Source organism: Canis aureus, chromosome 8, assembly GCF_053574225.1.
Source record: "Canis aureus isolate CA01 chromosome 8, VMU_Caureus_v.1.0, whole genome shotgun sequence".
Lineage (NCBI taxonomy): Eukaryota > Metazoa > Chordata > Mammalia > Carnivora > Canidae > Canis > Canis aureus.
Window position 1 is genome coordinate 38,507,840 of NC_135618.1, and position 15,863 is coordinate 38,523,702.

General features: G+C 55.4%; 1 protein-coding gene across 16 annotated transcripts in view; it reads left to right on the forward strand.

The window, feature by feature from the left end:
• Positions 1 to 821: 821 nt before the first annotated feature.
• The window catches only part of MAPK8IP3 (mitogen-activated protein kinase 8 interacting protein 3), a 45,907-nt gene continuing 30,865 nt past the window's right edge, over positions 822 to 15,863 (forward strand). For 13 of the 16 annotated variants that reach the window (XM_077906097.1, XM_077906100.1, XM_077906104.1 and 10 more), the window contains exons 1-2: positions 823 to 1,211; positions 15,152 to 15,272. In XM_077906097.1, the coding sequence (XP_077762223.1) occupies positions 894 to 1,211; positions 15,152 to 15,272 (439 nt within the window). In that variant the 5' untranslated portion in view covers positions 823 to 893. Of the gene's footprint in view, positions 1,212 to 15,151; positions 15,273 to 15,863 lie in introns of all 16 variants that reach the window. The other 3 variants (XM_077906108.1, XM_077906103.1, XM_077906106.1) reach the window with 1 other exon arrangement.

Sequence of the window (15,863 nt, forward strand, 5' to 3'; positions counted from 1 at the left end):
ATCCTAGTTCAGAAGGGAAGGCGCGGCAATCGGGCAAGAGTCAACCGACACAACAGGCGGCACAATCGGGCCGCAGAGGCTGCAGGACGGGATTAGGGTACTTCAAAACGAAGCTTACTAATGCGATTTCATAGAAGTGGCTGCAAGTGGAGGAAAGAGGAGCCCATCAAGGCGAAGACTAGGATCAAGGACACACAAATCTAAAGTGCAACCGCTGAGAAGGACGCCCCCGGGGGGGGGGGGGGCGGTGGCACAGCAGTGAACCGGGACCTGGAGAAGCACCGCGACGCGCAGGACTGCAGCAACTGGACCTGGGGACAAGAGGGGCGACCCGGGTGGGGGGGCCGGCAGTGGGCGGTATGAGTGTGTGGCCGCGGCGCTGACGTCGGGAGGCCCGCTGCAGCCCTACGGCGTGCGGACCGCGCCCCCGGGATCCCGGCGCACACGCAGGTCACTGCGCGGGGCCGGTGCCGTGGGGGCTGCGGGAACCCGCACACGGTGTGGGCCGCCCGCGAGCCGAGCGCGGTCCCGCCGGACCGGAAGTGCCCCCGGCGGGGCTCCGCCGGGCTTACGTCCCGGGGGCCGCCTGCCTTACGTCACGGGCCCCGCGACCCCTAGCGGCGCGGCGGCGCGGGGCTCGGGCGGGACTTCCGGCGGCAGGACTTCCGGCCGGTGACTGACGGGCGCAGTCTCGCCGGCGGCAGCGGCAGCGGCGGCAGCGGCAGCGGCAGCGGCAGCATCCGCATCCCCAGCAGCATCCGCGGCGGCGGCGCCTGAGCCCCGAGGCCCCAGCGGCGGCGGCGGCGGCGGCGGGGAGGCGACGGGCCGCGGCCTGCAGACGGCGGGCGGCCGGGGCGGGACAGAGGGCCGCGCTGGCGGCGGCGGTGGCCGCGATGATGGAGATCCAGATGGACGAGGGCGGCGGCGTGGTGGTGTACCAGGACGACTACTGCTCCGGCTCGGTGATGTCGGAGCGCGTGTCGGGCCTGGCCGGCTCCATCTACCGCGAGTTCGAGCGCCTCATCCACTGCTACGACGAGGAGGTGGTCAAGGAGCTCATGCCGCTTGTCGTCAACGTGCTGGAGAACCTGGACTCGGTGCTCAGCGAGAACCAGGAGCACGAGGTGGAGCTGGAGCTGCTGCGCGAGGACAACGAGCAGCTGCTCACCCAGTACGAGCGGGAGAAGGCGCTGCGCAAGCAGGCCGAGGAGGTGCGTGGGCCGCCGGGGGCCCCTGCCCGCCCTGCCCGCCCGCGGCCGCGCCCGGGGTCTCGGAGTGCGCGGCCGGGCCCCGGCCCCTGCCCCTGCCCCTGCCCCCGCCCCCGCCCCTGCGCCGGCCCGGGCTGCCGCGGCTTAGGTCCGCGGGAAAGGCAGGTCTGGTATCACGATGTCACAAGACCGTGCCCGTCCCGGCCCGGGAGCCCGAGGTCTGACACGGGTGAATGTGCTGCTGGAGGCAAACACCCGGCCGGAGCCGCCCTAGGGTCGCGCCCCTGGCAGCGGGCTTCTGGGGGTGAGGTCGCCGCCCCGCGGTCCCCGCACTGGGGGTTGGGGGGGGCGGTGTTAGCTGACGTGGGAGAGGCCAAGAATTCCCAGCGGAATTCTGAGATGTCTGCTGGCGAGCTCCGACATCTCCGCAACCTGGAAATCACTCCTTCCCGAACCTTGTGGGGGACACCGCCTGCCTGCCGCCGGCCACCATAACGTATTTAGCGCCCAGTGTGTGTCAGACCCAAGGATGCGGGGGGGGGGTGTGGGTGCGGGCGCCCATCCCTGCTCTGCCTCTGTGACCTTGTCCACATCGCCTGCCCACCCTAGGTTTTAATTTTCCGTCAAATGACTCGGTTGCCCTAGGTGTGTTCTAAGCCCCTCACGTTTTGTTATTCCCGGGCATGAAGTGATACTCTCTGGTTCGTGAACACAGAGTTTCTTATTAAACGAGCCACATTTCTTTTCTGTTAGTTTGGCCTAACGCATTTTCGACGTTAGTATTGGAATAGAAGATGGTTTCAGTATTGGGGTTTTCTCTTAAATCAGGGTGGTGTATGTCCCAGTTTGGTTTAAAGCATGTTTATAAAGACTTAAAGTGTGCCTTATAGCATTCCTGCTTTTTGGTAGTAATTTTGCTTTCGGGTTTCAGACGTCTTGTCAAGAGGCGGCTGTTTATTGACTGGGGTGTTAAGCTGTCCAACCACTTTAAAGCTCTCAACTCAAGGGGATGCATGAGGTCATCGGTTTTCAGGGTTCAGAGTGGGGCTGGACCAAGGTCACATGGCCTGGAAGAGCCAGGCCAAACCCAGTCCACCCTGACTCCTGGCCTGGGCTCTTCTTTCTGTATCGTGCTGTTGTGGGAGGTCAGAGAGCTGCACCCCCAGATGACTGGAGTGCTGGGGTTCCCCTTGGCCAGCCATGCGGCTGTGGCTGCCTTCCTAGGACTGGGCAGTGCCCTCCACTTTTCTGAGTCCTCTCTGTAGCCTTGTAAGGTCCAACTGATGATGTTTCAAGTACGTTTGTTTTCTTTTTTTTCTGTACCTGTGTGGTCAGCACTGTGAACCAGAAGCCACTGAAGGGAGAAGAATTATAACCTTCTAGCTTAAAAATGAGCTCAGTACACATCAGGCCTCTGCCCTGTGCAGCTCAAGCGCAGCCGTGAGTGACTGTGCTTCTGGCCTCCCACTTGCCTGGACTGAGAGCTGGAGGGTGTACGTGGGGTTTGCAGGACGCTGTCTTTGAGGCCAGGACCGAACGCTGCCCAGAGCTCCCTGAGCAGAGAGCCATGAAGCAAACAAATGCTTGGCTAGCCAGCGCAGGGCTGTGATTAGATGCTGATAGGACGCCCTTGCAAAGACCTCAGGTGATGTTACAACTAAGGACAAGGACCAGACCCCGTAACCTTTCTGGCATTTATCGTGTTCATTAAATCCAACTGACGGTCATTTCTGGTTTTGTGGAAAAGACCACTTCTTTTTCTAGGCAGGGACTTGAGATCACAGATGTGTGTCTGATAGTACAGGAGCTGGACCGTCACAGGCGGAGGCCTGTCCATATTGCAGAGGAGCTCCCGGTGCCTGGCCACTCTGCTTCAGAAGGCTTAGTCAGAGCTGGTAACCCGAGCCGCCTGCAGCCTTCCAAACAGAATCTGCAGGCTTTGTTTAAAAAGCCTCGAGCAGAGCAAATGCCCCTGTCCCCCACTTACTGCCCATAATTACTGCAGCGAGAGATTTCCAGTATGTTCCGTTTCTGGGATGGCTCATTTCACAGGAGCCATGGTGGCTAAAGATAGTGGGGTCCAGGGAGCAGGGCCAAGTCCTGGAGTCCTCGGACGCAGGCCTGAGCACCAGCGCAGCCCTTGGGAGCTGCACTTCCATCCACCAGTCTGCTGCTCTCTGGCCGCAGTGGCCACCTCCGTAAAGCGAGTGAGTTGCCAGCTGTGAAGTTACTTGCGTATCAAGTGCCAGGTCCCATCATTGGTTGTTGTTGGCCTGAAGAACTGCGGAGAGGTGGGTTTAGTTGAGTCAGGGGAGAACACCTCGATGGATTTGCAGATGGAGGCACGGGGCATCTCGGTCTCTGGTTGTGTGGGCTTTACCCTTGTAAGGGACATCCCCGAGTCCTGATCAGGCATGCAGAGCCAAGTGGACCTGTTGCTGGGTTCTAAAATTTCTACAGAGACCTTAAAAATGTCTTTATCTGATTTCCAAACATTAGGAAAGTGTGCGGTTGAGTGGGTGGGAGGACTGGAGAGCGAGTGGATGCCCACCCAGTGTGATCCTGCAGGAGGAACACGCAGAGGCCTCCCCAGGCAGCAGAGAGCCCTCTTCCTTGCGGAGGTCAGGCACGTAGTGCATAGGAGGAAAAATCGTGTTTGAGAGACTGCGTGTGAGTTCAGTAGCCATTGTTGGCGTCAAAATCATCTCAGCCCTAAAAAAACTACTAGTGGTACCCCAGGTCATACCAGACAATCAGGTGTGCATGGGCATCTCCTGCGGCATAAGGAAGGTGTGCAGCAGGAGGAAAGTTTTACCCCAAACCGTTTGTTTCTGGTTAGTAAAAGTATTTTACTTCGTGAAGAACATTTGGATAGGATTAAGCTGGAGGGAGGGAAAGCCCTAATCCTCTTCTGTAGAGATGGTCACCCTGCCTTTTCTCATGCATGAATTGATCCACCAAAGCAGGGGTTTTCTTCTACTTTCCCCGCATGACAAATAGCAAATTCACCTCTGCTTGGACAAGGCATGTGATCCCTTTTTTTTGCCATGTTGTAATATTAAAAGCAATCTTAAAATTTTTTTAGATTTTTTTTTCTAGACAAGACTGTTACGGTTAGTGGCCAGCATAGCCTTTCCCAATTGACTTTAAAGGTCAGCCCATCAGCCTGGGTGGCTCAGCGGTTTAGCGCCGCCTTCAGCCCAGGGCGTGATCCTGGAGACCCAGGATCGAGTCCCATGTCAGGCTCCCTGCATGGAGCCTGCTTCTCCTTCTCCCTCTGCCTGTGTCTGTGCCTCTCTCTCTCTGTCGCTCATGAATAAATAAATAAAGTCTTTTAAAAAATAAAAATAAAAAAGGTTGGCCCATTATAGCTGTACCGAATCTCCAGGAGAACAACCAGATCTGACTTAGAAATAGAGACAAATTGCCATAGAAGAGCAAAGAGAGGCGCTTCCCAGCCAGAGCGAGCATGTGGGGAAGGGCCCACTTTGGTCTGCAGGCCTCTGGGCCCCCAGCCCTGGCACCTGCCCATCCTCCTGTGGCAAGAACTGTCCCAGCTAGACTGCAGTGGGGTCAAGGACTGGCATGAGTTAGTTCTTCCCAAATGAGGACTTCTAAATTAGAGTGAATACCTGAATTTCGTGGGTTATTTTATATTATTATATTTAAGGATTTTTATTTATTTATTCATAAGAGACACAGAGAGGCAGACACACAAGCAGAGGGAGAAGCCGGCTCCCTGTGGGGAACCCAATGTGGGACTCAATCCCAGGACCTAGGATCACACCCTGAGCCAAAGGCAGATGCTCAACCACCGAGCTATCCAGGTGCCCCTTTTTAGTTATTGTTTTTAAAGCTTTTGTTTATTTCTTTTAGAGGAAGAGAGAGAAGAAGCAATGGGAGGAATAGAGAGAGAGGGAGAGAGAATCTCAATAGACTCTGTGCTGAGTGTGGAGCTCAAGTCGGGGCTCGATCTCATGACCCCGAGATTGCGACCTGAGCCAAAATCGAGATTTGGTTGCTTAACTGACTGAGCCACCCAGGTGCCCCTTTGTGCTTTTTGTTTAAAACAAACAAACAAACAAACAAACTTTTTTTTAATAAACTATCCCCAGTGTGAGGCTTAAACTCATGACCCTGACATCAAGAATCACACACTGCAATTGAGACAGCCAGACACCCCACTGGGTTATTTTTGTTTTCTAAAACTTTCTGTTTTGGAATCAATTCTAGAAATTGCAGAAATAACCCTGCACCCAGATTCCCAGTTGGGAACATTTTTCCATGTTACTCTTCCTCTTATCTCCATTCCCCTCCCTTACTCTGCCACGATCTCCCAGGTCCACTCATCCCCCTAGTCTCCTCTCTTCTGGATCAGGTCCTCACTTTCTGCTGTATTTTTATTTTTATTTTTATTTTTTATTTTTTAAAGATTTTATTTATTCATGAGAGACATAGAAATGCAGAGAAATAGGCAGATGGGAGAAGCAGGCTCCATGCAAGGAGCCTGATGCGGGACTCGACCCCAGGACTCCAGGACCACGCCCTGGGCCAAAGGCAGGCGCTAAACCACTGAGCCACCCAAGGATCCCCGCTTTCTGTTTTATGCAGCCGCCACGATGGTGACATCACAGGCCCCTTGTTTCCAGGACAGCCCTCAGTTTGGCTTCCATGTGGCCCCAGACAGACTAGGGCAGACATCCCCAGCAGGAGGTCCCCTGGGTGATGTCACGCGTCTCCCCGAGCCTCTGAAAGCCTTGCCCTGTGCCGGACGGGTGCCGGAGAGGAGGATCCCAGCTCAAGGCGGGCAAGTGGCCCATTACCGCAGCAGACCCCTGGGGAGGTGTCAGCAACTGGTCCAGCATGCCTTTCCAGGCATATCTGCTGGCCCATCGCTCACCAAGTCCCAGCCATTCTTCTGGCCCGAGTTTGGTTTCTCTTCTGCCACCGTCCTGGTTCCAGCCGGCATGTCACACTGCTGCTCCACCTGCCCCATCTGCCACTCCCCCCTGTGCTCATTCGCCAGGGTAGTCCGAGTGCCAGGCTCAGCTGCAGGCTTTGGGGGTTAGGTGTGGGGTAGGCACCCAGGTGGGGTGGTGCTGGGGGAGACGCCACTGGACACCCGCCTGCTGATGGGGGGTGGCTACACTGGGTAGACAGGGCGAGGATCCCCTCCTGCTTGAACCCTGCCAGGCCTGGTCTCGCTCTGATGAGGTCCCAGGCCCACCTCCCTCTGGGGCCTGCTCTCTGCACCACTGCTCTGAATGCTGTGCCAGTTCCTCTGCGCCCCTGCCTTCTGGGCGGCTGGCACAGGGCTTCACGCAGCACATCCAGACGCCAGGTGCTTGGATGAGTGAGGGCTGGAGGGACACGTCCCCACGCTCACCCCAGCTCCCCTGGCTGCCTTCTGCCCAATCAAGGGAGCAGTACCCTTCTAGCTTTTTCCTTTTTTTTTTTTTTAATTTTTATTTATTTGACCCAGAGAAAGAGGGAGAGATCGCGCAAGCAGGAAAGTGGCAGAGGGAGAGGGAGAAGCAGGCTCCCCACTGAGCAGGGAGCGCGATGTGGGACTCAATCCTAGGATCCTGGGATCATGGCCTGAGCTGAAGACAGACACTCAAGCAGCTGAGCCACCCAGGTGCCCCCTTCTAGCTCTTTCCGCCCCAGAGCTGGTTCTTTTCCCCTGACCTCACACCTCCAAGAGAGGCGGGGCCCCCTGTGTGCGTGCAGACAGGGAGGGAGGCGGCCCCTGGCCCCCGTGCACACCACCCCCGGCGGCAGCGGGTTCTGGAGGGCAGCTCCCGGGGGTGAGGGCTGTGCGGGTGGGTCTGGAGCAGCTGTCTGCCTAACACAACCTTCCGGTAGGATGGAAATTTCTGCTTTGTTCTGGCGGGTTCAATAGCTGATGACCAGATGGGGCCACTGACACTCTGCGTGTGGCTCACGCAACAGAGGAAGTGCGTCTCTATTTTGTCACTTGAGTTAGCTGAAACTCCACACGTGACTGGGGCTGGCACAGAGCACGGTGCCCTCAGCGCCCCCCCTGGGGGTGGGGGGCAGGTGACACCCCGTCACACAGCCCTCGAGCGTTCCGTGAGCTCGGTCCCCGAAGAGGAGAGCTTCCCACCCACGGGGGGTGGTGAGATTCTTGAAGGGCTGCGAGGAGCTGACAAGGAGTCCTCAGCGCTGGGAACAGGCTGATGTGAAGGCCCATGGTGTGACCTTTGCCCCCAGGCTGCAGCCTCCTCTGAGCTTCCTTCTAACAGCCTTATTGGGGAGAAGGCACTGAGCTGGACGGATTGGTGCCGTTTGCAGAGTCTCCACACACCTGCACCCGGGAACCTGCCCTCCGCGGCCAGCGTCCCTGAGGTCTCCTCCTGCCCCCGGGGGATCTCTCCCAGCTCCCCCATCTGCAGGCTTTGTTTAAAAAAACACCTGCCTGCTTCTCTTCACGTAGACTACTCCGTATTTTCTAGAACTTCATATAAATAGAATCATGCAGGTTTTTGTCTTTTTCTGTCTGGCTCCTTTCTTTTGGCGTAAAGACTTTGCAGTTCCTCCGGGTCGTTGTGAGTGTCGTTGTCGTCTCCTGCTGGTGGGTGGAGGTGCGCTTCTGGTCCAGGCTCGGTCCCACCCGAGGCCCTCCTGCTTGTCTGGGGCCCGGCGGGCTCGGGTGCAGCTGTGCCTGGGAGCTCCCAGGAAGAGAAAACCCAGAGAGGTCAGGAGGGGCGGTGGGGGGCTGGCGACAGGACCAGCCAGTCCAGGGCGGGAACATCTCCCTCAGGTGTCCACCACCCGTCACCTCTTACACGCGGGAGATCTGGGGAAGACAGCTTAGTGGGGGCAGGTCCTTGTCCCAGAGAACTGCCCCTCATTCGGTGGGGTTTGTGCGGCGAGGGTTGGCAAGCTCAGGCTCTGCTCATCAGCAGCAACAAATTCAAAGTGGGGCCTGTCTTGGGCGTCCCGGTGCGCCCCTCCCTGGGAGCCTTGCACACGCCCTGGGCGCTGTACTCCTTCGTGGGCTCTTCTCCCCGGGCCTCCTGACACACCTGCTTCTCAGCCTGTGGAGGTGCTTGGCTCGTGCGCCTGGCCTGGGGCCCCTGTCGCGTCTACAGCGTTCACTCCTGGGCAGCAAGACCCCGTGTCTGCCTGACAGCCGCAGCCGGTGCCCTGACCCTTGGAGCAAGGCCAGGTAGAGGCTGAGCAGGTGAGCAAGTGGAAGAAGCCAGTGCACCCTGCCGAGAAGGCTGCAGAGGACTCCGCGTGCGGGAGGGTAATTTCTTCCAGGGAGGGGCAGTCAGGCTGTTGGGATTTCCTTCTCCTGCCCCGCGTCCTCAACCGTATCATGTATTATACGTGTGTGAGTATCTAGCTGCCATAGCCTGTGTTTTAATATGTAAAATGTATATTATTATTTAATATGTAAACATAAAAAAAATTTTTAACACGCACGTATAGATTTTTTTTTCTGTCTTTCTTGCCAACCCTTGGAGATCGGTGTGAATTAAACCAGTGCCGTTGGTTGGCATCCCTCAGGCGGATGCTGAACCCGTGGTCCCTTTAACATGAGCATGAGGCACTATTGCCTTTTTTTTTTTTTTTTAATGAGTCCAGCCTGATCCTTGGATCCTGCAGGGTGGCCTGATCTCTCACATAGACGTGTGTGTCATACTAGAATACAGGAGTGTCCCCTCCCTTACGCTCTGCACCACCCAGCAGGCCTCAACGGCAGCTCCGCACTTCTAGAGCCACCTCGCTGCTGTCCCGCCCTGCTCCCCTGCCTGTATTGCATTTCACGTCTATGTGGTGAAACGTTGTGGAAAATGGAAAGAAAGCTGTAAAAGAACATCTGTGATTTGAGATCTTGGGGGTTCATTGCCCCCACCCCGGGAGCGCCCGGTAAGCATTTGATCACTGTCAACACTGTCCAGGGGAGTCTGTGGCGGAGAGAAGGGAGCCACTCCCCCAGGCACAGAAGCCCCACACCCCAAGTGTTTATCGGTCTGCCCACTGAAAATAAAAATCCAAGAAAGAGGGGCATCTGGGTGGCTCAGTGGTTGAGCATCTGCCTTCGGCTCAGGTTGTAATCCTGGAGTCCTGCATCCAGCCCCCCGCAGGGAGCCTGCTTCCCCCTCTGTGACTCTTCTTCTCTCTCTCTCTGTGGCTCTCAAGAATAAATAAATACAATCTAAAAAAAGAAAAAGAAAAAAAAAAAAAAGAAACAGCACTTGTCTTTTGGAAATCCACTGTATCCCCTCACTGGCCCCAGAGGGAGTTACATGATCAGTAATGCAAGAAAACGGAGATCTCTGATCACCGTTGGGTCCTTGTCTAACAGACCAGCCACAGCTGAATTATTTCCTGTATATGAATGTGACCTAAAGGACATATAAGAGGGAGGAATTAGATTCAATATGTTGATTTACTTTGCCATTAAAATAACCTTGGGTTATAGAAATTGCCAGAATTCATGGTTATGTTATGAAAGAGCGTTTACCTGATAATCTCTCTTGCCTTCTGGGAATTGGGGACACTGGCTTATGCTGTAGTTTTGTTTTTAGATTTAACATGAAAAGTCATTTTACTTCTTACCTTTGCTTCTATGTACAAGGCAGGAACATCACCCTTGTTCCATGGAACACCGAGAAAGGCCTTCTCTGGCTCCTAGACTGGGAGAGCCCACGCTCAGGTGGTTTTAATATGTATCTTGGGATTTCACCTGGAAGCAAATTGTGAAAACCAAGGTTGAGTTCCATTTTCTTTTCTTTTCTTTTTTTTTTTTACATTTTAAAAATTTAGATTAAATTTGCCAACATATAACACCTGGTGCTCATCCTATCAGGTGCCCCACTCAGCGCCCATCACCCAGCCACCCCACCCCCCGCCCACCTCCCCTTCCACTACCCCTTGTTCACTTCCTAGAGTTCAGAGTCTCCTGTGGTTTGTCTCCCTCTCTAATTTTTCCCACTCAGTTCCCCTCCTTCCCTTATAATCCCTTTCACTATTTCTTGTATTCTCCGTATGAGTGAGACCATGTGATGATGGTCCTTCTCCGACTGACTGACTTCACTCAGCATAATCCCCTCCAGTTCCATCCACGTCAAAGCAAATGCTGGGCATCCGTGCTTTCTTTTCTTTTTTTTTTTTTAATTAATTAATTATTTATTTATTTATGATAGTCACACAGAGAGAGAGAGAGAGAGAGAGGCAGAGACATAGGCAGAGGGAGAAGCAGGCTCCATGCACCGGGAGCCTGACGTGGGATTCGATCCCGGGTCCCCAGGATCCTGGGCCAAAGGCAGGCGCTAAACCGCTGCACCACCCAGGGATCCCGCATCCGTGCTTTCTGACAGCTGAGTCATACCCCACTGTATATATAGACCACATCTTCTCTATCCATCATCTGTTGAAGGACATCGGGGCTCCTTCCACAGTTTGGCTCAAGTTCCATTTTCAGACCAAGCACTTTGTTAGTGGGAGGGAAGGGGAAGAATGCTTAAAAAAAAAAAAAAAAAAAACAGAAAAGGGAATCGCCTGATGTACCGACACTAGGAAGTGAGTTTGGTATTGGGTATCTAGATACTGAGGATAAGACACGTTGCCTGTCATACAACGGGTAGTCATTGCTCTTTGGGCCTCTCCAAAGACTGGCCATAGGGGCGAGTGTGAGCATCTGTGGGTTGTCGCGTCCCTCGTGACATTTGGGTGGGACGTGGTGAAACGGACAATAATTGCAGATTCAAACCCGTAGTGCGTACGATTAGCTTGTATATGAAGTCATCACTGCTCTAGTCGCACCTTCTGGAGATGTCTGGAATTGAGATACCGCTGTGTGCAGGGTTGGGACGGGAGCTTGCAGACAGGAGATTTCTATTTGGGGAACTCCTGCACCACGCAGACCCACTCGACCCACACGCTCAGAGGCAGATGTTCAGTCTCGATCCCCATCAGGTTTGGTCGTCAGCGGATTCTATCTGAAGAATGCTTGGAAGTCTGTACGGACTGGACTGAGTCTCCACCCTACCCTGTCCCCGCACCTGAAAAGCCTTGACGTTCTTGGATCTAAAGTAAATGATGCACCAATGAAAATATTTTCTGCCACTTTGAAGCCATCCGTGGATCTCTGACCTGTGCTCACCCGGTGACCAGCCCGCCCCCCGTCGTGGCCTGCTCGCTCCGCCCCGGGCTGCCCGCCCTCCAGGGAGCCCCGCCAAGTCCCTCACCGTCCACGTGAGGTGTACTTCTTCCCACGTCCAGCCCACAGCATTGCCTCCTACAAAAACAGATTCGGTGTTTGCTCAGTCTTGGCCACACGCTGTTACTCCGCCCTGTTTACTCCCTGTGATATTTGATGATTTCCTTGCGTGTGCCCTTTCCGTTAAATGGCTGGCTTGTGTTTTTCTTAAGTGACGTTACCGGAATGGCACCGAAATAAAGGGGTCTTCACGAGGGGAAGAAAAAGGAGGATCTCTTCGAGGCTGTAGAACGCCACGTTGTGTTTGTGACTTTTTCCCAGACTCGGAGGCCTTGGGGGGCTCCCCCCGTCGGTCCTGTCTGGCAGGATGCCCCCGTCTGACAGACCGGGAACAGAGGCTCCTTGCCGAGCTCCCTGTGGTCCGGGGGGCGCCTCTGGGGGTTGTGCAGGGAGGAGGTGAGGGTCTGCGGCCAGGGTCCTTGGGCCTGCTACTGGTCACTTATGGGTTTCCCGGGGCTCTTGTTGGCCAGAGATCCGCTCCCACGGGAGCACCCACGCTCCCTTTAGCAGGGGAGCCAAGAGGGTGGAAGGGCTGAGCAGTCCCCGCCCCGTGGGCCCACCCTTGGCAGCAGGGTTCCTCATGTTCACCCACCAGGGGTCGGTCTCCCTGCTGCTGGGTGTGCCCTTTGTCATTGGCCTTGGGGACACCCGTGTATGCAGCTTGGCTTAGGTGCTTTTTCTCTGGGTTAATGTGTCATGTTTCCTGGTGCTGAAGGCCTTGAAATGACAAGGTCAGAGGATTTCTGCCTGTGACCTGGTTGGGGGTAGCTTTCTCGGGAATCTGCAGGCCTGTCCGTGGTTTTGTGGCACCACAGAGCTTTTCAGTACTTCCCTTAGGGTGGATTGTTTTTTTGTTTTGTTTTGTTTTCTTTTTTATTCATGACCGAGAGAGAGAGAGGCAGAGACACAGGCAGAGGGAGAAGCAGGCTCCATGCGGGGAGCTCCGACGTGGGACTCGATCCCAGGACCCCGGGGTCACCTCCTGGGCCAAAGGCAGACAGTCAACCGCTGAGCCCCCCAGGGATCCCCTGAGGGTGGATTTAATGATCACCCATCAGGGTGGATTTATGAAAGGCTGTGTTGACCATCTTAAAAATCTGAGACTGCGCTTCTGACACAGCCTGTAGTTTGGAAGCCTCCGATGCAGGTGACGCGTGAGGAAACAGGGAGGGGACAGTTGTCCTGAAATGATGCCTTTCCTCCTGTGAAGCCGCAGGGGTGTGGCGGGCGGGTGGGCGGAGGCGGGCAGGAGGACAGGCGCCCTTGGCCGGCGGGAGCGGCACCATAGCCCGAGCACCTCAGGGCCACGTCCTGGGGCCCCGGGAGCCCCTCCGCTCTCTTCTCCTTACACAGAAATAGTTGTGTGAGGCATTTCAGACGGTCCTCGGTCCTCGAGCATCTGGGACAAGCAAGGGGGACTAACCAGGACAAAGTTGAAAGGGGGACTTGGGAGAATGAACGGGTGTCAGATGTTGAAGGATGATGTGGGGGCCGCCGTTCGCAGAAGCCTCGGCCCTGGCGCCCAAGCACCCGGGATCTGGGTCGGGAGGAGGCGGAAGGGCAGCGTGGGGCAGCGAGGTGAGCAGAGGTCACGAGCAGAGGTCATGAGGAGAGCCCACGTGAGGCCGCGCCAGGGGCGCAGCGCCTGCTTCCTGCAGCGCCCCTGCTGCGGCCGGGGTGGGGGTGGTAGGTGCAGCCCTTGCACATCCCGCGGCAGGAGCCCCATGGCAAGGGGGCACCGGACGTGAGGTTGCGAGCTGTCGGCAGAAGAGGTGGCCGCTAGGTGACAGCGCAGTCACCAAGGAGGTGACACCGGGACAGGTGCGGTGCCCCCCCCGCCCCCCGTCGGGATGACACCACTGCCGTCCAACTCGGCGCACCGAGGCGGTGCTGCCCCAGCCTGGGGGGCCCTCCCGGGGTCGAGGGTCCTCAGCAGGCCGCGGGCTGGACACTGCCTCCTGGAGCAGCAAGCCGTCCACTCGCCCGGCGGCAGTGACCCCGACAACGGACACCCACAGGAGGTGACTGACGAACTCGGCTCAGCCCACTCGCGCCTGCCCACAGTGGAAGCGGGAGAGTGTGTTTCTCGGGGTAGAAAAGACGCTCCAGTTGAAGTGGCTGACCACCCCGGGCCCCGAGATTCCGTGTATGAGAGCGTGTGTGCCCCGCACGCCCGCGCTCATGTGTGGCACCGCCTGATTCTGAGCGACTCTGGGTGGTACGGTTATGGCTTTGTGAAAATAACCATTTTACTTAACACTCTCACCTGATTTCTCTACAGAAGCATACCTTGTTGTGCATCATTTGGTTGGTTTTGTTTTTTTTTTAAGATTTTATTTATTTATTCATGAGAGACACAGAGAGAGAGGCAGAGACACAGGAAGAAGTAGGCTCCCTGCGGGGAGCCCGACGTGGGACTCGATCCTGGGACCCTAGGATCACGCCCTGGGCCAAAGGCAGACGCTCAACCACTGAGCTACCTGGGTGTCCCTGGTGGTTTTTTTTTAAATAATAGTAATTAAAATTACCCAAATGAAAACGTACTATTATCAGAAAATTAATAACCTTTGTCTGTTCTTCAGACACTAGTTGTGTGCAGGTCAGTCAGACCTGCGTGTTGATACCTGGTGCACAGCGGCACCACCAGGGTACGTCTTCCTGCCCGTGGGCGGTGGTGCTTCCCCTTTCTGGACCTGCTCCCAGCTCGCCCGGCCCCACCACCCGTGGCCCATCTACTCTGTAGAATTGAGGTGTTAACAGCTCCTCCTCAGGGCTATTGTAGGAATTACAGCTGGTGACGTCTGGGGGGACCCCAGCCCCACCCCTGCAGACGGCTGGGGGAGGGGGGGAGCAGCCCCCAGTGCCCATTCCTCCCTCTGCTGGAGGCCTGCAATCATACCTAAAGCAGGAGTCCTCCCGATGTCTTTCAAGATGTCTTTCTTTTTTTTTCTGCTTTCTTTTCACTTTGATAATAATTTTGCTCAGAAACCTACCATGTTGGGGCACCTGGGTGGCTCAGTGGTTGAGCATCTGCCTTCAGATCAGGGCGTGATCCTGGGGTCCTGGAATCGAGTCTGGCATCGGGCTCCCTGCAGGGAGCCTGCTTCTCCCTCTGCCTGTGTCTCTGCCTCTCTCTGTGTCTCTCATGAATAAATAAATAAATCTTTAAAAAAAAAGAAAAGAAAAGAAACCTACCATGTAAGGGATAGATTCCAAAGACCAGTCCCCATTGCCAGTTATCCCAGTAGTGATGGCTTCTGGAACTGAGCAGTGATTGAGTACAGATTAGGAGCAAACTAGACCTGACGTCATTTAGATGTTTAGTGTCGCGTCGGGAGGAGTAATGTTGCTCTGTTGCAAAAGGACCAGCTACGTGATTTGCAGGGCCTGCAAATGGAAATGAAGTGTAGGGTCCCTTGTTCAAACATTATTAAGAATTTCAAGATGGTGACAACAGATCATTAAAGGAAGCGTGAGCCTTTCTGAATCTGGGCCCTGCGTGACTCTCTGGGTAGCTGGTGAGAAGGTTCCAGAGCCATTAACTCCTGGGACACTAGTCTGGCCCCTGCTTGCAGGTGGTGTGTGTCAGGGTTTGCCTGTGGAGGGTGGCCCGCGACCTGTGAGGGGCTCTGCTGTCATCTGGCCTCCCACGTTCACGACTCCTGTCATTTTCTCATTCTGTGTACAGAAATTCATTGAGTTTGAAGATGCCTTGGAACAAGAGAAGAAAGAGCTGCAAGTCCAAGTGGAACAGTATGAGTTTCAGACCCGCCAGCTGGAACTGAAGGCCAAGAACTATGCAGATCAGAGTGAGTGGGGGGGAGGGGGACGTGCATTTGAATGTCTGTGTTGTTCTAAGGCTGGTCCCAGCTGGGAAGGGCGTGGAGAGCCTTCGGGAGAGGGAGAGGGACAGGAACCAGCGACAGCCTCTGGTTGATTTCACTGTCATTCTCTCAACCACTTGTTTTCTGCCTTTGCTCTGCTCCGAATTTCTGTAAGTATTTCTGTAATCGGCCTCACATCCTTTGTGGTAATAAATACACAAGGCTGCGTTGATGACAAAGCATTTTCGCTGAATATTGCCGTGTGGGCCAGACCTTGCCAGCCCGTGATCCCTGCCTGGTCCTTTCCATGGAATCTCCCCTGCGATGTGGGTTCCTGTCGGTCGCCCCACCAAGGAGACGCTGCTCTTGGGCAGTCGGAGAGCTTGCTGATGGAGCCTGCTGGAACCCCCCGTCCCTTCCAAGGAGAGGCAAAGAAACTGGGTTTTGGAGGACGATGATTATAAGAAGTATTATTTCAGTTTTCACCGGTCCTTGTTCACATTTTGCGGCCAGAGCTACCATGAACCATCAGCAGACGTTCCTGTGATGGAGGCCTGGTGTGCTGGTTTCCCTGGT